Raw genomic sequence first — 23,561 nt, forward strand, 5'->3', positions numbered from 1 at the left:
TTTCACGCTGGTGATCTGAAATTCTAGAACCTTTCAGATCTCCCCAGCCTACTGCCTCCCCCTAAAAATGGTGAATGAGAAATAATGTTGACTACACCTAAAAGACTGCTGTTCTAAAGGTGAGAAAGAATAAAGGGAACCAGACATTAAGATGTGATGATATGAAATGCCCTAGGAGATAGTGCGGGTGTTTTTGTTCTTTTAATAGCAGGCACATCACTTTGTTTTGTAAGCTGAGAGGAAACAGCAGTGGGCAAGTTTTGAAATTGCCAGTTGACAGCATGATCTCCAAAAGATGTAAGAGGTGGTGGTGTCAACATTCAGAGACAGAAATGGACAGTGGTCATGTGTTGAGATGACCTAAGTTACCCCTTAGGGCCATAGTTTCCAGATTTTGTATTTGTGGTAATGAGAACTGACCATGGTTCCTATATACTGTCTTTAAAGTTTTTTGAGACAGAGTTTTGCTGTATAGTCCAGGTGGCTTCAAACTCCTACCTCAGCCTCCCACGTGCTGAGATTATAGGCATGTGCCACCATGCCTGGCTGCCACATCTAATCTCCAGCTCACACATTTATTACTGAGACATAATCATGCTAAATTGCCCAGGCTGGGGCCAGGGATACAGCTCAGTAACACAGTGCCTGCTGGCAAGCACAAGGTCCTGAGTTCAATTTCGGGTACCAACAACAAAACAATTACCCAGCCTGGGCTTGAATTTGCTATTCTCCTGCCTCAGCCTCCTTGCGTACTGGGATTACAGAGATGTAATACCATACCTAGCTTCCCGTGTCTTCAGGGAAGTAGGAAAAGATGAGAGATGCAGGCCATGCACGCTGAATGAAGTCCTGCGATACTTGCTGGGCTTTATTGCGTGTGCAGTCTGAAATAAAAGTTCTGTTTGTTCAAGCTTCTGAGTCTGAGTCGCTTAGGTACAAAAATACTGTAATTGAGCTTACATCTGAGCTAGGGGGAGACACGAATTGGGAACTTCAGTGTAGCATGTGAACTGCTCAGATGGCAGTGAGCCCCACCGGGCCATGGTTTGCGGAGTCATTTGGTAAGGGGCTTCTACACTGCCAGGCAGCACCTCGCTTCACACACACATGATCAGAAATGTGTTACAGGTTTTCAGGTCAACAATTTGGAAGGTACTGTCCTGATACACACACCATGTCCTGAGCCGCTGCTGGCCCAGGCCTGAACAGGCCTTAGAGCTGTTGTGTCTGTGCTTGTGGTGTGATTGCATTCGCTGCTTTGTGACTTAGCTGTTTTTCTTCAGGCAGCCAGCTCCAATTCAAGGATTCTGGATCGTTCCTGATATCCTGGGCCCCACGATGATCTGCATCACCAGTACTTACGAATGCCTTATAAGACCGCTATTGTATGTCTTATTTTGTATTTTTCCATATATTTCTGTTTCATGTCGCAAATCTAATGGGAATAGGGGACAAAAATACTTGACTCCATCATGTATAAAGTAGACTTAATGATTATCAGGCTCTCAGTCTGCACCAGGCTCACTTTCCTGCACTGCTCCTTGTATCACCAGGATAGTCCTTCAGGAGAGCACTGTTTACAAGAGCTCCGTTACCCCGTCCTAGAGGCTCGAGAGCTCAGCAAGTGCTGAACTTCACAGTTGGTGGGAGAATGTGGCAGTAGGTCTGACTGATTCCAGAGTCCATATGCACTGTTCCTTTTTGACAGCCTCACAGGACATCAGTGAGGACTGTGAACTTTGGTTAGAAGATGGTGTATAGGATTGAGGACGTAGCTGAGTGGCCCAGTGCATGCCTGACAAGCGCTACCCGAGTTCAGTTCCCAGACCTCTACTCCACACATACAAATAAATTGGACTAATTTTTTTAAAAAGTTGGAATATAGTTGGGCCAGGGATTTCACTCAGCGATGGAAGTGCCTGCCTGGCAAGCGTGAGGTTGTGATTTCGATCCCTGGTACCAAAACAAAACAAAAACTGCAAAGTTGATACATAGCTAAACTCACAGTCCTTATTCTCCTTAGTGTTTTCCTTTTTAAGCAGCCCTGGTGGGTCATTCTGAGTTTGGTGAATATAGGAATAAGAGTACAAAGTCAAAAGTCATCTTGGTGTCAAACACTAGACCCAAATCAGCTCAAAGCCAGTATTTGTAATATACTGACATAAATACAAAATACTGTACTGCTTCGCCATCCTTAGAAGGTGTTCTGCTATTTAAAGACTGATCAGTTATTATAATATGTGGGAAAGAATTCAAATAAGAATTTTGTCTTCTTTATTCTGAAACAAAAATTCTAGCAAAGCTAAATAGAAGTACAGCAGTACCTCAGCTCATGAACGTAATTCTTTCCATGATTCTGGTCACAGAATTCATCCCAGATTCAGAATTTTGGAATGAATTCTGCAACCAGATATAAAACAAGCTATTCATAATAAAACCACAGGAAAGTATTTGCCAGTTGCAAGTAATTTATAGGAATCAAATTATATAGAATTAGTTATATAGAATTATGTTATATGGTAGTTACCTGATTTACTAATTTTGACCAAACCTAAACTACACCAAAGAATGGTGTGTTCTATTTGTGTTGGTGGCTCTAACTTATAAATGGGCTCTCCAGTCCTTTGCTAAAAGGGTTCATTATGGACTTACATTTTTATGCTGCTGTGATCATTTCAGAAAGAGTTTGGAGTGGCATAATCTAAAATGCTTTGAGAAATGGCATCACCATTAGACCAAAGATAATAAAAGTGACCGTTTTGCAGCAGAAAACACGCTTTGTTACACAAAAGTAATTCCACTGGGCATGGTGGCATAAACTTGTAATCCCAGCAGTCAAAAGGCAGAGGCAGGAAGATCAAAGAGAGATCGAGGCCAGCTTGGGCTACATAATCAAGTTCAAGGCCAGTAATAACTACATAGTGAGACCCTGTCTCCAAACAAAACAAAACAGTGAATACTGCTTAATATCTTAGGTCTTAAGAGTTGTAGATAAATGTGGTTTCTGCTTCCCAGTAACAGGGTAACTCCCTGATACGCTTACCTGTTTGTTTTACAGAAGTACAGTCCACCCAGCATCGCCTCCTCTGCTTTGTACCCAAGATGATGTTGAAGTTACAGAGTCTCCTCTCCGTATTCTGGCTGAAACCCCTGATTCCTTTGAGAAGCATATCAGAAGCATTCTGCAACGCACTGCTGCCAATCCAGCGTTTCTGAAGTATGGGACCTTGGGCTTTAGAGCTAATAAGTTATCTTCTCTTTCCATATTATTGTTCATTCCCTATGTCCTCCGCTGTTTCATACACTTTTTTTCTGTGGTAAAGTTGCGAGACAGAGGAGAGATCTAATAACCTAGGGAGAGAAAACTAGTACAGTGCTTATAAGAAGCACTGTAGGGGGAAGCAACTGTGATCTAAGTCTGTTTTACTTGGCCAAGGAAAATGATAGAAAGAAAATGATAGAAACTTTGTTTCTAAGGTCATCTGAAAAGGATTTGGCGCCGCCTCCTGAAGAATGTCTCCAGCTTATCAGCAGAGCCACCCAGGTGTTCAGAGAACAGTACATTCTTAAGCAGGACCTGGCAAAGGAGGAGATTCAGAGAAGGTATAATGTTCTCTGTTCATAAACTGTTAATACCTGGCTGCTAGCTCGTGCTATATAATAGCCTAGAACTGGCTTCTAACTACCCTTTTTTTTTTCTTAAAGGGTCAAATTATTATATGACCAGAAAAAGAAACAACTAGATGATCTCAATTACTGTCGAGAAGAGAGGTAAGTATCTATCAAAATTAGGGAGAAACAAGCCTGGGAGGGCATCTCATGACAGACACTGCACACAGCTTCCAGCTTTAACATCGGGGTGGACCCCAAGAGCTTCTTCATTCTTATGCCAACAGAAAAAGTCTGCGGGAAATGGCTGAGCGCTTAGCTGACAAATATGAAGAAGCCAAGGAAAAACAAGAAGACATTATGAACAGGTGCATGGGCTGAGTAACACTGGGTTCCCTACTAAGGTATTAACAGTGTTATTAAGTATTTGGGTACTAGCAGGGTTCTTAAAATGGACCTGAGCACAGCTGATCTACGTGCAAAATTCAGTGGCCCTCCCTGCCTCTCCTCCGAAACACATGTCGGAGAAGGCAGTGTTGTCCCTTAGCCCAGCCTACGTGGACCTCCTTCCCAGACACCAGATTCATGAATTACAACCTTTATGATCTCCCGATTAGAGATCTTAAGCTGAGATGTATGCTTACCTTTTCTAAAGGATGAAAAAAGTACTTCACAGTTTCCACTCTCAGCTCCCAGTTCTCTCTGATAGTGAGAGAGACATGAAGAAAGAACTGCAGCTGATTCCTGACCAACTTCGACATCTGGGCAATGCCATCAAGCAGGTAGGAATACATACGAAAGCCTGTCCTTGGGTTGTATCAGACGGTCTTGCTGTGTGTTCAGGCGGTCTCAAACTCACGCCGGCCCTCCTGCCTCAGCCTCTCAAATGCTGGGGTCAGGCACAGGCATGCACCACTCGTTCGGCAGGTCTGTCCTTTTAAAAAATGAAACACTTGTACCTTAGAAAACAATCATAGAAGATATCTATGAAAATGCAGACGATAGCCAAAATACGTGTTCTCATTGATATCAAGGTCACTATGAAAAAAGACTATCAGCAGCAGAAGATGGAGAAAGTGCTGAGCCCTCAGAAGCCCACCATTACTCTGAGTGCCTACCAGCGGAAGTGCATCCAGTCTGTCCTCAAGGAAGAGTAAGTACCTGCTTCCAGTCAGCTGCAGTGGGAAGACCAGCACCCCAAAACCAGCCTCTCCTTACCCAAACACACTTTGCTTCCGATATCTGTAGAGCAGACAGGGATTTAAGAAACAAGAACGGTGCTGGGTGTGGTGGTGCACTCCTATAATCCCAACACTTGGGAGGCTGAGGCAGGAGGATTGCTGTAAATTTGAGGTCACCTTGGCCAGCAAAACCCTGTCTCAAAAAGTAGCTGCGGGAGGAATGGAAAGTGACGTGTTTCCTGTAATACAGTGTAGTTGTGGTCACCAGTATTTCCCAGTATGTTCAAAAATGTTTCTTGGAGCTAGAGACGCAGCACAGTGACAGAGCAACTCACCTAACAGACGTGAAGGCCTGGGTTCAATCCCTGCCACACATAGGAGGGAGATTCGGTAGGTGAGCTACTGTTAGTGAAGTGCTGAACTCCCATTGCTGTCCGTCAGAAACCTGCAGCCACTGAGTGGCCTCTTAATTCATGGACTCAGCTCTTTCCATGATTCTGGTCACAGTTCATTCCACAGTTCTGCTGCTAAGCCAATTGCAAGCAGGTATATACTATACAGTTGCAACTAGAATTGTGGACAAAAATCCATAAACCAAGGTAACACTGTAATTTTCGCAAAGCTGTTCTTAGATATTTCAACGTTAACTAGTTTAAATCTGTAAGACTCCATGTTACTGGCTTATTCATTCAGAAAGTGACGACTTATGATTTTACAGGGGTGAACACATAAGAGAAATGGTGAAGCAAATCAATGATATCCGCAATCATGTAAACTTCTGATGCCACCAAGAAGAGTCACACCTGAAGTTAGAACAACTGAAGGTTTACACCGTATTGTAAAATAAACAGGTAGCCCTAATTTATAAAGACACTTGGATGAACTTTGGTGTGTTGTCTGTTTTTAATATCCGTTTTCTAAGTACTGAATAAATGCTTTTATTTGAAAATTGCAATGTGCTTTATAACGAGTCTACATGTATTCAACAAGGGCTCAGAATTTTAAAAAAACAAAACCTAAGACACAAACATTCAGCTGCACAGTGCAGAGCTCCGTGACCCTACTCAGTTTTCTCCACAGCTGAGCTGTAAGAGCCATGTTTTAGAGAAGCAGTGGCAGAAATTGACTGCAAAGGGGGTCAAAATCCTAGGGTTCAACAGAAAAGGCCGCACGGTCTACTCAGCAGCAGCTTTTTAGTGCTTTGGAGACTGGGTCTTGTTACGCAGTTCAGGCTGGGCTTAAGCTCCCTTTGTAGCCCAGGCTGGTCTCAAACTTGCAGCGGTCCTCCTGCCTCAGCCTCCCGAGTGCTGGGATTGCACATGTGTGCCTCCATGCCTGGTTGAACACCTTCTTAATACACCTTTAATACAGTAAAATTTCAAGTTGGACTTCTGATATCAGGGTGGAGCTCAAGCACAACAGACACAAAAGACCACTGCTGGCTCACATCCCCGTACATTCAGGATTGAATGTGGCTGTGCTCTTTGTCTACTGAGTGGGTGTGAGGTACGATTTTGGCACCTTAAACACAGAAACAGCCTGGTGTGCAGTATATGATTTTTGTCCTCAATTTCCAGTTCTGAAAGGCAATAACCATATCTGCCTAGAAATGGCTGAACAACTGCCAATTAAAAGCTATAGGTAAGGTACATTATAGGTAAGAGGTAAATCAGATTAGACATTTAAGAGAACAAATATATATATATACAGAGAGCAGCACAGCAACACTGTGAAACCCAACTGATCTACTGCCTAGAAGGGATAAGTCCCACCTTCTAAATCAGATCCTATTTATGCAAAAAACCTAGTTTAAAAACTTCTCTCCTACTTGGATAGTGTCACAGTAGCTACACACGAGGAAGTGTTGAATAAAATCTATAGTCTCAACTTGAGTTTTTTCCATGACACTTTCCTCAACTGAGCAGATTCTGGCAGGATGCCTCTGCCACAATGTGGTTCCTAAACAGTTACCTAATCAGCATGTATTTATTTGTCCCAGTTCCCATCTGGAGAATAATCATCTAAGGTTTTCAGTCTCTAGAATGGGTCACTGGAAGGACAGTACAGAGAAATTATAAGGTACTCATTTATAGTGCTAATTTAAACAATGGCATTCTTTACTAAAATTGCCTGTAACTCAATAATGTTTGCTTTAAACCAAGTAGCACATTATACAAAGGGACTTTAAACTATAGTATGGGATATTGTAGTCTTCATTTTTCCTGCAGAAAAAAGTGACTTTTTAGGGCAACTCCATAATGAATGAATTTGTAATAAAAATAGTTCACTTATGCTAATAGTGGCTTCAAGTGAACCCAAAAAATTTACTTAATTTACTGATTCCCATAAGACTCATACAACACCAATCACAAAAAATACTTCAAAACATGTTTTACTCTTGAATCACCATGTAATAGATTCCACAGTGGAGTCTTCCCCTGGTGTTGTGGCAACATGCAAACCACAGAAGACATGAATCCATTCTCTGTGCTTCCTTTGATTCTTCATAAAGCTATGATGAAGATGACCTGTTCCACTGAGGCTTTTTCCACACAGACATCTCACATCTTGGAAAGTGACAAAGCAGATTTCCAAACTGATAAACAGAATAAGTGGCTTTTCCCTAACTTCATTTGTAATCATTGTTACTTACACTCCAGGTCTAAACTGTAAAAGAAAAAATACAATTTGTCAGATCCTGGTACCATATTTCTGCAGCTGATAAACGGCACACAAACTCAAACTGAAAATAAAATTTATAAATGCATACTGGATGTCAGACAGCTTGTTTTATTAATTTTTTTCACCTGATCCAATAACTAAAACACTTCAAAAGAGTAGATGGTGCCAGTTCTGCTTTATCCTGGTACCTTTAGGCCCATGAAGATTATCCAGTTTTGCTTTATCCTGGTACCTTTAGGCCCGTGAAGATTATCCAGGTATGCAGAAGGAAAAGTGCTCCCCAACAGTTTCTTGTGCTTTTCCTTTAAATTCCACTTTCAATAATACATATTCTCAGCCAAGATTTCAAGTCCTGATTCTGTCCTTGAGTTGCTACTGTTTGCCACAGTCTCATGGTTCTCAGCAAAGCTTCACAGCTTTTAAGGTCCTCCAGTATTTTCAATGGTGAGAAGGAAAATGCACTGAACAGGGAAATACAGTCTGTAGCCCACGGCTTGCTCTCAGGTCACACTTCGTATTTTAATATAAAATAGTCATACAGCACACTACATCCGTCTGCTAGCTGGACACTGTTACTGAAGAGCTCTAGACAACAGAAACACCTCTCCCAGGATCTATAAACAGGAAGTTAATTCCACACACTATTGGGAAGTTGCTTTAGGATAGGGAAATGTGTTCCAAGACCTATGCTGGAGAAAGCAAGCTAAAGAGACAGCACGTTTTCCCTCGCTGCCTGATGCCATCGGCTGGCACCAAGTTCGGAGTCTCATTAGTGTTCCGGCTGGGAAGGTCTCCAGCTGCCAGTCACCCTGCTGTTGGTTCCTGTGCTGCAGTCTTCTCCCACTAGACATAAGCCTTTCCCCAGTCTTCCTTTTGTTGTGACTTCTTCAGCTAAGAGTTAAATAATAATTAATGTTGCTCTAAAGATGAGTTAAAAACACGAAGTGCAGGCTAGAATCCTGCTCTCTGAAGGTCATGTCTCCGGCAGCTGGTTAATGTCTGTCAGTTTGGTGTCGTTCAGAATTGCCCGGATTCTCTCCAAGGAGTCCGCTTGCCGGATCCGCTCTAACTGCACCTGGAGAAACAATGATGATGGAAGCAGAGGTGGGCCCTGCCTAGATCTGCTCTACTTAGACGTGGTTAGCTGAAACTAGCTGCCACTTAGCAGACTAACACTGTGAGGGAGGTGCCAGGGTCATGGGCACAAATGAAACCTTACTCTTAACCCCGGAGAAGCCACAGTTCATCTGGGGGAAACCGCTGAGGTAAGTTTTAGCACAACCTACTCAATTTCACTGTGGGCATTCACAGAGTGCCAAGGGAGTGCAGTGGTCAGGCACTGTGGTCTGGCGCAGGGACCTAGAAAGGGGCTCCGTGCAGGGGACAAACCTAAACTGGCCCTTGAAGGACAAGACCCAAGGGAAGGAGATAAGGAACTATGCACGGGGGACCACAAGTACTTAACACTGTAACATTAAGGAAGCAAAATTGGCTAGGTATAAGGAAAAGAAAGGGAGCAAATCCGGAGAGTCCACCACATGTCTAGCCCCGATGATGGGTGGACGTAGAACCAGCCACAATAACCTACACCTTCAACTACTTTAACGCTGGAGATTAAATAAGGGACAGCAAATTGTCCATCAATGAAGCAGTGGTTCCCCAAATGCCTCACCTGTAGCGTCTGAGAAAGCTTTACAAAATCTCTCTGGACTTGTTCACTGACATCTAATTCTGTCTGTAATCTCTGAGCTTTATTCTTCTCTTCAAACATCAGTTGTTCAGCAGCAACCTAAAAAAAAATTTCAGTGAGAGGCCAGAGATACGGCTCAGTGGCACAGTGCCTGCCTAAAAAGCACAAGGTTGTGAATTCGATTTCCAGTACCAAAAAGAAAAAAAAAGTTTGAGGATTAATGCCAAAGAGCTAAAGGTCACGATTACTCAGGCCCTCTAGAAGCTTAAGTTACCTACTACTGTAATGAAAAGCTGAGTACCCATTGTACTTCCACATCCACTGGACGCAGGTTGGCTAGTTTACTTGTTCTAGGTTATAAAGTGATCTGGGTATGAAAGCCAGAATAAGAAATGTGCCCTGACCCCTGCAGCTGGTCACAATGACTGGCCAAAAGCACAGCTGCTAAGATCAGTAGCTGGCATGGCAAAGGCCATAGAAACATGGGGGATTTCCTCTGACAACAGACCCACTGGGAAATTCACAAACATGTCCCAGTCACCCCCAGCCACCTCCAATCTTCCTTATAGAAAAATGCTTCAGCAGAATGTATGGAAACCTTTCTAAAAACATGAGGCTGTTGAATGATATCAGCACAATGTTTTCACACTTACATGTGTGGCCACACAGCTCACTATTAGTCTAGGCAAGTTTTCCCCATGATAACTGTATGCACTTCTGTTCTAGCTGGACTGATCAAACGAGGCAATGAACCTGGTTCTGTGCAATCTTACAACCTAAAGCCTATCCCCAGCCCTGCAGAGCTGGCGGAGTGAAGATTTAATCCAACTCTTACTGAAATGATTTTCTTTTTGCAAGCTGTTACATCTGCCAACTTTCAGAACATTAACACTTCAAAAATACTGGTTAGTTTTTTAAACATTTAAGATATGATCTACAATCTTAAACTTGCTTTTTAAAATTAATCAACAAAAATATCACCTTAGCAGCAGTCTCTTTCTTTAACTGTTCTTCCAAATTGATCTTTATTTCCAGAAGACTCTCAAGCTGCTGAGACTTCTCTCTTAATGTTGACTCCAACTGTGTGAAATTAAACAAGAAACCTGTAGAATCCCCTGTTGGCTCTCGCACACTGCTTAGCGAACCCTGCAGCTGAGAACTACGCTGACGCTCCGTCTCCGCCCGCGTCCTCATAGGCCTTGCACTTGGCTGGACTTAAGACAGCTTCCCTTGCCCTTTAACATCGGGAGACTGTTTTTCCTGACCTGTTCTTTCATTAACCAATGGAGATGGAGATTCAGGAGACACAGTATTGTAAGTAATTAGAATACAGGAACATGGAGAAAGTAGCACTTAATTCTGCCAGAAAAGTTGGAAGAAGTTTCCTAAGAGAGACATTTGACTCTTAAAAGATGAAAATTTTTATAGAGAAAGGAAAAGGACAGTGAAGGGGAGAAGGTGGAGAGAGACAGACAAAAACAGCAAGCAGATGCCATGCCTAAGAAAGCATTCAGGGATGAGGCGGAGTTCCAAACTGCAGCAAGGCCAGAGCCCAAGAGAACCAAGCTAGGAAAACACGTGAGGCAAAAAGACCTCTCTGCCTAGCTAAGAAATCCTGGCTTGCTCTTACTGATGAAAGGTATCAAAGGTAGGTTTTCAACCAGACTGGAATACAGTCAAGCTTATAGTTTCTAACGATCAGCTTGGTCCCAATATGGAGACGAACTAGAAAAGGTTAAATTATGGAGACGGGAACAGGTTAGGCTGTTACAGGAGGCCCGTGAGACATGAGATGGCAATGGAATGGAGGGCTGAAACATCGCCACATCTGGACGCTGGTCACTTTTCCTTCTTTGTGATGCTGGGGATGCAGCCCAGGGCCTGCACACTCTGGGCAAGCACTGCACTGAGCCACATGCCTCTGAACAGTGGTCATCGCTGCAGTGCAACCTGTGCAGCCGAGCGGAGTCACAGGCAGATTCCAGCAGGGAAGCAGCCTGAGAGGCCCTGGGTTTAATCCCCAGGATCACAAAAACATAGCTCTCGGCACGATAGTGAATAAAACTGGTGGCCTGACAGAGAAATGCAAGCCAAAGAGAAACTTTTTTCCTCTTAATGGGAGACACCTGAACATGTCTGTGTGTAACAGCGAACATCATGAGGAGGTAGCAGTTCAAAACTCACAACTCAGAGAGAGTGGCTGGAAAAGATAATGGGATGAGAAACATGTTGTTTTTCCTCAAGAAGCAATAAAGAGAAGGCCAGAAATAAAAGTAGGAGCACATGTAACCAAGGAGCACAGAAACTAAAGGTGAACCCATTAAGACTTCAAGAGCAAGGCTTGCTGAAAACGGAAATGCTGCTGCCAACGAGCAGGCTGAGGTGATGGTGACTAAGCAAAGGGCCACCATGACAGATGTGACAGACACACTTCAGGACAAATGAAGGCTCAAGAAGGGAGCAGTGGAGACCTCTCTGACAACACGAGCATTCAAAGTGCCGCCAATTCTGGTGGTCTCAGTAGTTTGGGACACCAGACCTGACCCAGGGCGGGGCAGTCAGGTTGGGGCAGCTGACCCAGGGCTGGGGCAGTCAAGAGAGGTGGCAGAAGACTGCAGACAGCAGACCCCGAGTGTGTGAGAGAGAGACTGGCTGAACGGAAAGCTCATCAGATCCGGTCAGCTTGCAGAGGAAGAGTCAGTGCAGGCACGGTGGGAAGGAGAAGGGAGGGAGAAGTTCAGAGAACTGAGTACCTGACGGAGACCCAGAAACGGGTCCGCAGGAGTGAAAACAGGAGAGACAGAATGGCAGACAGTGCGGCCGGAGTCGGGGAGAAGCAGAACGGAGGCGCAGCTTCGAGTCAAGCAACGCTGAGGCCCAAGCGCTGAATAAAGCCGTCTACCAGTGTTACCTGGTCGAGGACACTGCCCACCTGGAGACGTCACGCCCTGCCTGCCAAAGCCTCTGCGTGCTTTCTACTCGCTGTAAGCAAACACCAGGCCATCCCATCCCTTGCCTACTCTCCAGGCTACAGCTGCGTCTCTGTCTTTGCCTGACAGCCTTCAGGCACCACGTGGCCTGACAGATGGCAGCCTTACTAGTGTCCTCCCCACTCAGAAGTTTCTTCAAGGAAGGACTGTGCTTCCATTATTTCTACTCCTTGGCTCTAGCAGAGCAGGATTCAATAAGCAACCGCCAGTCGCCAATAGAATTAAACTTTAAACTTGTGACTTACCTGTCCTTTTTCTACTTTTATTCTTTCTAATTCAGCTTTTAGACTAGAAATGGAAGCTAGGAAAAAGGGACAAGTATTAGTGATCATTTATTATTTCACATTAAAAATTTCTTCTTAAATACCCAAAAGACTCAAAAATACATAAGCTAAACATGGGGAGGAGAATTAACCTCAACCAACCAGCACTATAGTCAAGCTCAAGTACCCTGTGTCATGACTGCCTCTGCATGAACAATCCGCATCGCACTGTCAGGGGAAAAGACACTCCGGTTCACAGCCACGTTCTGCAAAGACCTTGGGGGTCTGGTCGGTGCTACTGAGTTGGTTTTCCAACTCTAAGTAACTGCTTCGGAGAAATCACAAGGGCTCCTTAAGAGGACAGTGAAGCTGTTTCTTTTTGGTTGTTTTTTAAACTCCCAATTACTGGATATCAGAATATCTGGAAAAGGGAGCTGAGACTTCATTTAATTCTTCCTCACACTTTTCTGGCTTCCATATCCCATGACCGTGCAGAGTTCCTTCTGACAATCGGAACAGCGCTACCTGTGTGTGACTCTAACCCCAACCCGCATCATGCATCCTCACCTATTTCCTCCTTGCAGTTTTCTATTTCTAGCTGCAGAGTTTCCTCAAGGTTTTCTTTTAAACACTGTTCAGCTTGAATCTGTTCTTTGAGGAAAAGTATTTCAGCCTTCAGCTTCTCTTCCATGTGGTCTGCTGCGATCCTCACATGAATGATGTTCTCGCGGTACTTGAGTGCCAACTCCTGGAGCACCTGGAGTCAAGAAACACACAGTTACTGGATTTGCAAAGGGGGGAAGAAAAAAATTTTTTTCTACAACCACAATTTCAGATGTTGTTGTAAATAGTTCAAAATTAAGACTCTAAAGAAACAATCAAGTAAAAAATAAATTAATAGAATCTTTTAAGATTTGGAATTTTAATCTACATAGTTCTTCAAAGATATATGTCAAGTCATGTTAACATTCAGAAGCAAGACAATTCTAGGCAAAAATATGTACTGTGAATGACACAAGATTCACTACAAATAACAGCTTAATTAAAGACAAACAGGAGTAAATATCAACTTTTAAGAAAATAAATGTGTTTATTTACCTATTTATTAAAACACTTACTGAACATTTATCACAGGCAAAGTACTATGTTAGGCCAGAAGTTAAAGTAAAAGCCATTATTCCTAGATAACTTTTTAAGCCTAAGAATAAAAAGCCTCACAGCACAGAACAGAAGAATCTTTCTTGCCAAAACAGCAAAGACTAATGTCAAGGCAGAAAGTGGTAAAACAGTGATTGTAAACTGATGGCACAAGCACACAGATTCCCAATTCTTCCCTTTTGAGCAAAATAAAAAACAGTAATGTTAACATCTACACAGGGAAGAAGAACAAGGTCCAAATTGTAGAGGCTGTATCTGTAGGGTAAACATTCGGGGAACATTTACAAAACTGTAAATTTACGTAATGTTTGTTTTTAAATATTTTTTAACATTTAAAAGAAAAGAACAAAGGACTTCACAAATAACATTTTTTCTATTTTGTTTTGAGAATTATTCTAAGAAATATTTTTGGCTATAATCAAGATTACTTGAGAGGCCAAGGCAGGATGATTACAAATTCTAGATTATAGCCTAAGCAGTTTACCAAGACTGTCTCAAAAAGAACTTAATTTAAAAATGTCCTCTAGAGCAAGGCATTTAGCTCAGTGGCATAAGCGCCTGCCTTGTAAGCAGGTAGTCGTGAGTTCGATCTAAGGTACCGATAAAAAGGAAAAAAAAAAAATTTGTGTGGTGGTGCACATCTATAATCCCAGCACTCAGGAGGCTGAGGCAGTCTGGGCTACAAAGTGAGTTCAAGGTGAGCCTGAACAGCATAGTGAAACTCTATCTTTAAAAAACAAATAAATAAAAAGGGCTGGAGATGTAGCCCAGTGTTAAACCATTTGTATAGCATGCAAGAGGTGCTGAGCTCAGTCCTCTTTACCCTCACTCAAAAAAAAAAAAAAAAGAAGGAAAAACTCATCTTTTGTTTTTTTTGTTTTTTTGAGACGGGGTCTCGCTGTGCAGTTTCAGGCTGGCTTTGAGCTCACTTTGTAGCCCAGGCTGCCCTCGAACTCACAATGATCCTCCTGCTTCAGCCTCCCGAGTGCTGGGATTACAGCCATGAGCCACCATGCCTGGCAGAAAAACTCATCTTTGCCTGTACAATTTATACTTAGCCAGGCGAAGGGAGGCAGGGTCTCACCAGATAAGCCAGGCTGTCTTCAAACTCAATCTTCCTGCCTCAGCCTCCCAAGTGCTGGAATTACAACCATATGACTGATATCCTATCTTACATCTTACTAAGATATTTTTATACGCCGAAAGACTCAAACACATGAGTATTAAGTCTGGATAAAAGAGACGTTACTAATTTCTTCAGGTAAGTGGTTTCAGAGCCCCCAATTCACCCAACTACAGAAGAATATAACAATGGCAGGTGTGCTATAACTCTAAGTACCATGCACAGAAACAAGACAGTACCAAAAGGAGCCAGCTTGATGATCTTAACAAATACTTAATTTGATCTGGCATGAGTAACACAAAAACTTGAACTTAGTAAAGGCTGCTTATTCATGACACCAAAAGTACAAGCAACAGAAGAAAAAATACATTAAGTGGGCTTCACAAAACTCAAAACTTTTGTTCTTTAAAGGATAACATTAGGAAAACAAAAAAGACAATCCACAGAATGGGAAAAAATATGCGAATATATATTTGATACAGGATTTATATTTAGCCAACATAAACAGAATCATTATAGCTCAGTAATAAAAAGGTAACCCAATTTAAAAGAGCAAGAGATCTGAATAAACATTTTTCCAGGAAAGATATACAGTCAGTTAGCACATAAAAAATGCTCAATACCCTGGTAATTCAGGAAAATGCAAATCAAAATCACAAGGAGATACCACTTCAAATTCACTAGTACGGCTATAATCAAAAAGGAAGTAACAATAGGTACTGGCAAGTATATAAAGAAATTCAAGCCCTTACACACTGCTGGTGGAAAGACAAAATTGTGCTATCCTACTGTTTTAGAAAAAGTTTAACCGTTCCACAGCAATGTAAACACTTTTCACAAAGTATATACTCATTATACCCTAACGTGGGAAAATGATCCATTAATGGATGAATAAATATCCATACAATGGAGTAATTTTCATTTATAACAAGTGATAAAGTGTTAATAGTTGCTACAACATGAATGTATCCCAAAAACATGCTAAATGAAATATGCTAATTACAAAAGCCCACACAATATATAATTTCATTCAAATAAAAGTCCAGAACAGGAAAACCTATAGGGATGGAAACAGATTAGTAGGTGGTTATGATTGGGAGCAAGGAAAATCAGGAGTGGTACCTAAAGGGTAAGGAGTTTTTCTCTAAGGTGATGAAAACGTCCCAAAATTTACTGTGGTAGTGGTTGCATTTATCTGTAAATATTCTTTTAAAAAAATAAAAGTTGCAGGGGCTGGAGATTTAGCTCAGTGGCATAAGCACCTGCTTTGCAAGCAGGCAGTCATGAGTTCAATCCCCAGTACCGATTAAAAGGAAAAAGACAAAAAAAAAAAAAAAAAAAAAAAAAAAAAAAGGAAAAAGACAAAAAAAATAAAAAATAAAAAATAAATAAATAAAAGTTGCATTGTTTAGGATTATAGACTACATCTCAATAAAGTTGCTTAAAAAATAATTCACAATGTTTTGACCATGTGAAAAATACGTCACCTCTACAGTATCTGGAAGGACGAAGTCCTCGGCTTGCTGTAACGAGACATGCAAACTGTGTTTTCCCTGGAGACTGTCGTTGTCTTTCTGTAGCCGCATCAACTCTTCTGAAACCTGTTCTCGTGACTGCATCAGCACAGCCTGAAACAGAAAGGGATACTAATCACAGCCAGAAAAGGAAATCTGGTCTTAGGACGGCTTCCCCAGAGAAAAGGCCAAACCCAGTAAGGTTCGAGAATGGAAAGGTAAATAATAAAGCTCTCCAAGACCTAGAAAGGAGCTCAGAAATGTTTTGATTTGCATCTTTACACATATCCAATAGGAGGCAGGCAAGAGGACAAGCATCTGTGCTCATTTTGCACTGTTTCTATCAGCTAAAAATAATGAACTCCTCCTCTCTCTGGCTTACAGAAGCAGGATCTCTAGTTCAGTGGAAGTGGCCAACATAATTGAGACTTGTATCACACAGAGCATGTACACTAAGACAACTCCCATGGCCTCATGGCATGCATTCAACAGGAAGGGGGGAGAAAGAAAACATAGCATCTCCATCTTCCACTGCATATTTTCACTCTAGTAAGTCTGCTGTTCACTGAAATAATCAAACAGCTATCTAAAACTATCTTTTTACCAAGTAATCACACTTAACATCAAAAATAATGGAATAGCCAATCATTTATTTACTGCCTCATGATGTTATGAATTTCTCACTAATCACTTCGTCAACATAGTATTGTTGCCAAAATGTCTGACCTGGATTAAATCATGAGAAAATAATCAGACAAACACATCTGCAAGACAATTAATCTAAAACATTCTACAAGGCAAGTGACCTGGACTACAAAAATGTTAATGTTACAAGAGGTGGAATGTTGTACAAGATTAAAGGCAACAAAGTGGCATGATGATAAAATGCAGTATGTGATTCTTACAAAGTCTACAAACTATCACTAATAAGGAATTTTTGGACAAGTGGTTAAACTGTAAGGATGTGACAAAGGTCTGTGGCCATGTAGAACAAGTCTTTTATTCCTACGAGATACACACTGAGATAGTTAGGAGTAGCACAATGTCTACAATTTAATTCAGTAATTTCAAATAGCAGATACCTACCGAAATACACAATGTACAGAGATAATACACCTAGTACAGACAGTAAGAGACTTGGCAAATGGAAATGCACTAATGTAGCAAAATCCCAACAACTGGTGAATCAAAGTGAAGGTCTTTGAAGAGCTGATTTCATAAACTGTCCTGCAAATCTGAAATTTTTCCAAATAAAAAGGGGAAAATATTAAGATTTCCAATTCCTACCATAGTCATTCTTCAGGAGCCTAAGGCATTTTTCTCTTTCTCAGAATAAGAAACCTTCATGGAGGGCTGGGGATTTAGCTCAATGTTATAAACACCTGCCTGGCAAGCGCAAGGTTGTGAATTCAATCCTCGCTACCAAAAAAAGAAAAAAAAAAAAAAAGAAAAGAAAATTGAAACCTGCATGGTAATTCTCAGAAAATGATAAAAAGTATTTGAGAGCCAGGCCCTAGCCTTTTCCCATGAGTGTCATAGACCCCTCTCCCCGTAAGCAACCTGCTGACCCAGAGAAACACAGGCTGTGACTATCGCTATGGAGATGAAATGCAATCTGATGCTGGTGTTGTTTGGTGTTCACTAACCTTGCAGGTCTAGGGCTAGTGGCCTGGTCATCTATTCAGAGGATGCGGCATGCAGTGTGGCACCTATAGGGATCTCCCTCTTAAGGTGGTGGCCACTGTTAACTCCCTATTATCTGGTTTTGAAGTCTATCATTTTCACTGTTTTGTTGGGTTGGGTTTCGTTCTGTTTTGTTTTATTTAATTATGTCATATCCAATGGCATGGGCAGCTATTTCAAAGATACCAAACTATATTACGGTAGCCATTCTGGATTTACTGTTGTCTTATTTTGAAGTCATTTATTGCATTCATTGTTTTGTTTTTTATTGGTTCTCATCTGTTTTGTTTTGTCGGATTTCTGCTATGTCTTAAGTCATCTATAGCTGTTTTGAAGACAACAAGAGGCATAAAGGTAATGATTGTTGATTTTGTATTGTTTTGAAGTCATGTATCACTTACACTGGTTTGTTATAAGTGGATTTGTTCTATTTTATTTTTATTCTCTTTGAAAGAAAAGAAAAAAAAAAAAAGCATTTGAGTTCACAGGATCTCAAGCTTATTATCAGTGATTCACCAGTGTCACTGGCAACAATCTCACCGTGAGTGAAATCACTCTGAAAAAGTGTTAGCATGTGAGCTTTAAAAGATAACCAGAAGGAAAAAGAGGGGACAACACCATGAAGCTTTGTCAACATTTAACTATTCTTATTTTGTACTTTCTAATTAGAGGAACAATTTAAAATCTCTGGTCAATGACTAGGTTGAAAAGCTTCCCTAAAGACTCGGTCTAGGATTCAGAGATCTGTTCATAGAACCTTCAGAAACTAGCTCAACGCCCAGTAATTACCATTCTACCTGTGCTGTTTTCCAGTGTCATCCCTCACAGAGCTGGACAGGAGGAAGCTCTGAATGGCCATCCCTGCAGGACTATTCTGGCTAATTTATCCAGGGCCGTCAGATGTGGGGCTCCAACTTTGAGAAAAGAGAACAAGACAAATGCAACAAGAGCGATGCAGATAAAGGCCCAAGTCAGGGAACTATGTGTTCTGCAGACTCCAAACAGCTCTCGCTCATGAAGCTGTCTCAATCCTTCTCAAAACTGGTGGCCTTCTTTGCATTCCCCAAATCCACAATATCATATATCTTTTTTTCATAAGTCCTATAAAATAACGTTACTCTAAGTAAATTAGTTGTCCAGAAACACACACACACACACACACACACACACACACTGCACAATGAGTGTTCAAAAGACACCAGCTGGTACTCTTGTGAGATTTCAACTCTTTATGTTTGGAACTGAAAATAAAATTTTGGTTCACAGTTAATTCTACTTAAGTTTCCCACAGGAGAATAAATTTGAATTAAAGGTAAGATTTGTTTGATGGAGGAGGTATCTAAGAGGTCAAGTTTTTTTTTCCTTTTTTTCCCTTTGTTTCAAGGTCAGTTTTAAAGGAGGTCTTTATAGTATTTTCAACCACTACCAACATTCTATGGGCCCTAAAGAGTGCAACAGTGAGTGCTTTGAGGAGGGAGATAAAGATGATGTCAATGCAGAACAAAAAGGAATAAATGTATGCAATGTGTATTTAAAATGCTGACTTACCATCTGTTCCTGAACATCCCTCTTTGCCTGGGAAAAACTCTGTTGTAACTCTTCAAGTAAGATCTCAGAAGCTTGTGCCCTCAGGACAAGTGCAGAGATCTTGAAAAAATGGAAAAAATACAGTCAGAAAACAATATGCTATATAACAACCATTGTTAAATTCCTATCATCTTGCTTTGAAATCCTGTTCAACTATTGTTTTTTGTTGTCGTTGTTTGGCTTCTGTTGTTTGTTTGTTTGATTTCTTTTTTTGTGTGTTTTTTTCTCTTTAAAAAACAATTTTAAAAAAAAGAAGACAAAGGAAAACTGGTTATTCTGAAACTAACCCTGCCATTTCATCATTCTGTGCCCAGAACTGATATTTTACTATTCCATGGTAATCACTAACCCGCCTCTGAACAGGTATGTGTGCCACTTCAGGCACCTTGCAGATCACTCAAGGTATCAGAGAAACCCAGAGCCACATGCTGCCACAAAAGAACAAACAGCATAATATATGAACCCACATAATCTAGGTATAATGCTTTTGGAAAAACAAAACCACAGCTACAAAGTAACAAACTAGAATGATCCCCATGAAAATAAAAACATTAAAGGATAAATGATTGCGCTGAATGAGCTACAGTTAGAGAGGTGAGTTGGGGATTTAAAGTTTTGTGAACGAGAGGCAAGTGCTGTACCCCTGAAGTCAATCCTGTCTTTTCCTGAGACAGGGTCTCACACAGTTGCCTCGGCTGGCGTTGAGCTTTGCACCCCCTTGCTTCGGCCTCCTGAGTCGCTGGGACTGCAGGCATGCACCACCACGCCTTGTTCCAGCGGGTTACTCAAGGGCTATACCTACATGGTTGATCACTGAACTCTACACTCTGGGGTTAGATTTAATGTGTATAGAGGACAGAATTACTTGAAAACTAATGACATATACATTAAAAACTTAGAATTCTGCTTCTAATATTGCTGGATTGAATAATATGAACCAAACTACTGAGAATTAGAAAAACTATAAAATACATTTTCAGAAAGGCATTAAAGAACCAGCAAAGCAAAAAGGAATCACAGAGCCAAGGAAGTGGCTGAGAACATATAAAGAATGGAGTGCATCGTCTGAAACCGTTCTCTAGAAGCATATACCGATTCCCAAAGAAACACATTTGACACTGAGATGCTTAGCCGGGCTCCTATTAGTCCAGGACAGGGTGGCAAAAGTGAAAAGTCTATCGTTCACCAAGTAAAAGTAAATGTCCTAGGGGCTGGGGATTTCGCTCAGCGGCATAAGCACCTGCCATACAAGTAGGCGGTTGTGAGTTTGATCCCTGATACTGATAAAAATGAAAAAGACAAAAAAAAAAAAAAAAAAAAGGTAAATGTCCTGGGCTTTGGGCTACCGAAAACAAACCTTGTAGAGCTTTCAATGATAGAAACATTCTGTTGTAGAACACATGCCATGGGTTTGCCACCGCGGCCCATGGGGAAAGTAACAATTTTACATAATCCAACCTTCATAACTGCATGTAAATCTTAATATCCTACAACTAGATTAAAGTGAGTTGGGACCATGAGCACTAATAGTTGCCTGCTTCTAGTGGTTACACATATCATCATGGCCTTTATATCATTTCAGTAATTTTTATATATAATGTAAAATACTGAAATACAGAGAGATACAGTGTTTGAAACAGACAACAGGAACAGGTCTATAACAAATCCAAACATGGAAGTGCTTATATATCTGACCGATTCAAGGACTCAAAAGGGAAAATCAGAATTGTCAAAGAACCAGAATAAAAAAAAAAAAAAAAAAAAAAAAAAAAAAAAAAAAAAAAAAAAAAAAAACAAAGAACCAGAATAACGATTAACAAATGCAACTAATAAACTGAAAAAAAACAATGACTTCAATTAAAATCTCAAAGGATAATTTTATAGATAAGACTCCTTTGAAAAATAAAACAGTGAATTACAAGACAGATTTGAAAACAAACAAAAATGATAGAAAATAGAGAAGACATTGGCCGGGGGAAAACCAGGAACCCAAGTCCCACCAAGAACCAGCAGAAGTCACGGGCAACAGCATATGATAAGATCAGTAAATCTGATGACATTAAAATCTAGAACCTTTATTCACCAAGACACCATTAAAAACAAGGGACTAAGTAGAACACATATGCAACAGATAGAATCAAAAAGCTCCATATAAAGAATATCTAACAAATAAAAAAGAAATACACCACCAAGAAGGAAAGTAAAACAATCAATCCTAGGTAAGGAACAGAGATTAGGAATCACATGTGCGCGTGCACACACATTGCAATGGCAAATAAACATGAAAAATGTTAAGTAACTTCAACAGAAATGTGCAATAAAATACTATTTCTTATGAAAATCACTATAAAATTAGATGTTTCAGGACATTGGATTCTTCTCATGCCTTGCTAGTAACACAAACTGGCAAAACCACTTTTTACCATTTTTGTATTACTGTGATACACAGTAAGTACATTTACGTGGGGAAACTGACACACACGCACACCGCATCTGGACTCTTTACTTCCCTTCGGCTCCCCTTCCCTCCACCTCCACCATGTCAGACCCCTTCTCATCCTTTCAGAGAAGCCAGTCTTTGATTCACGGATCCTTTGTATTGCTTTTTGGTCCTGGTTCCATTAATTTCTGCTCTAATCTTTGCAATTTCTGTCCTTCTAATTAGTTTCAGACTTGGGTTATTCCTGTCTTTCTAGGTCCTTGAGATTCATTATTAGGTGACTTATTTGACATAGCTCTGTTCTTTTTACGTGTGCATTTTATAGCTCTACTCTTCCCTCTTAGAACTGCTTTTACTGTATCCCATAGGTGTTGGTATGTTATGCTTCCACTGTCATTTGATTCTAGGACCTTTTTATTTCTTCGCTGATTTTTTCTGTGATTCATTGATTATTCAGTATCATACTATCTAAACTGGTGTTTGTGTAGTTTTTGTGGTTTCTTTTGCTGATCTCTGGCTTCATTTCACTATGATCCAACAGTAGGCAATTCTTTTATTTAAGCATGATTTGTGGTCTAACAAGGTCTATTTTGGAAAAAGTTCCATGTGCTGTTGAGAAAAACGTGGGTTCTGATGTTGCATGAAACACTGTAGATACATGTTAAATCCATTTGCTCAATGGCATAGCTTAGCCCTGATGTTTCTTTGTTGACTATTTCCTCCGGCTGACTTGTCTAACTGTAAGAGTGAGGTGTTGAGGTTCCCCATATTGACTGCATTGGTATCTGTCCTTTTAAGTCCAGTTTGCTTTATGAAACTGAATGCACTGACATTTGGCGCATAGATATTTACAACTGTTCTCTCTTCCTGTTGAATTATTCCTTTTATCAGTATTTACGAGCCATCATTGTCCCTTCTGGTCGTTCTGGCTTGAAGTCCACTGTATCTGAAAATAAGAAAGCTACTCCTGCTTGCTTTAGGGCTCTAGTTTAATGGAGTATCATTTTCCTTTTTTATTTTTAATTTAAATAAATGCCTTTATGCAACTGTCACTGGATTTGCCAGTATAATCATTATGTAACAAGAGAGTAAGAAAGATTACTTCATTACCTACTAGATGACTGATACACTGACTTCATGGAGAACAGGAGCTCCTGAGACACAGGAGGGGCCCTAAGTGGGTTGCCTTGAAGTATCATTTCCTATGCTTTCAATTTCTGTGCTTCCTTTCAGAGGAGGTGTGTCTCTTGTCTGCAGTTTTAACTGCATCTTGTTTTAAATCTTCTCTACCAGTCTGTCTTTTGACTGAGGAGTTGAAATGTCTGATCTTGAGCTATTATTGTAAGGTATTCACTACGTCCTGGGATTAAATTATTTTTCAAGTGCTGATTCCTTTATTTTTTCCTTTTGTTTACTGGCCTAGTTAGATGTGCACTTTGCCTTGGACTTTCTGGTGGTGGCGGCCTCCCTGTCTCTGTCTAGGACAGTATTAGGCATGTGTATGCAGCCGAATGTTTTTATTGTTGAAATCTCTAAAAGATTCACCATCACTGGTCTAGAATTCCATTATGTGTTTTCTGAAATGCTGGTTTAGCGGTCATGTGTATGATTTCTTTGTCATGGAAGATCCTGTCTGTCACT

General features: G+C 40.8%; 2 protein-coding genes across 5 annotated transcripts in view; one reads left to right on the plus strand and one right to left on the minus strand.

Moving 5' to 3' along the window:
* The window catches only part of Nup88 (nucleoporin 88), a 35,195-nt gene extending 29,450 nt beyond the window's left edge, over positions 1-5,745 (plus strand). For both annotated transcript variants that reach the window (XM_003466299.4, XM_063242164.1), the window contains 8 exons: positions 1,284-1,385; positions 3,059-3,217; positions 3,478-3,603; positions 3,706-3,771; positions 3,897-3,977; positions 4,265-4,391; positions 4,644-4,762; positions 5,509-5,745. In XM_003466299.4, coding sequence (XP_003466347.2) covers positions 1,284-1,385; positions 3,059-3,217; positions 3,478-3,603; positions 3,706-3,771; positions 3,897-3,977; positions 4,265-4,391; positions 4,644-4,762; positions 5,509-5,572 — 844 coding nt within the window. In that variant the 3' untranslated portion in view covers positions 5,573-5,745. The remainder of the gene's footprint in view (positions 1-1,283; positions 1,386-3,058; positions 3,218-3,477; positions 3,604-3,705; positions 3,772-3,896; positions 3,978-4,264; positions 4,392-4,643; positions 4,763-5,508) is intronic.
* Positions 5,746-7,560: 1,815 nt separating this feature from the next.
* Positions 7,561-23,561, minus strand: part of Rabep1 (rabaptin, RAB GTPase binding effector protein 1) — a 140,667-nt gene continuing 124,666 nt past the window's right edge. For all 3 annotated transcript variants that reach the window (XM_063242162.1, XM_063242161.1, XM_063242163.1), the window contains 7 exons: positions 19,442-19,540; positions 16,184-16,324; positions 12,983-13,172; positions 12,398-12,453; positions 10,144-10,242; positions 9,145-9,261; positions 7,561-8,547 (listed from right to left, as the gene is read on the minus strand). In XM_063242162.1, the coding sequence (XP_063098232.1) occupies positions 8,446-8,547; positions 9,145-9,261; positions 10,144-10,242; positions 12,398-12,453; positions 12,983-13,172; positions 16,184-16,324; positions 19,442-19,540 (804 nt within the window). In that variant the 3' untranslated portion in view covers positions 7,561-8,445. The remainder of the gene's footprint in view (positions 8,548-9,144; positions 9,262-10,143; positions 10,243-12,397; positions 12,454-12,982; positions 13,173-16,183; positions 16,325-19,441; positions 19,541-23,561) is intronic.

Source organism: Cavia porcellus, unplaced genomic scaffold (genome assembly GCF_034190915.1).
Source record: "Cavia porcellus strain 051 isolate PalLab524CR breed Dunkin Hartley unplaced genomic scaffold, mCavPor4.1 scaffold_32, whole genome shotgun sequence".
NCBI lineage: Eukaryota > Metazoa > Chordata > Mammalia > Rodentia > Caviidae > Cavia > Cavia porcellus.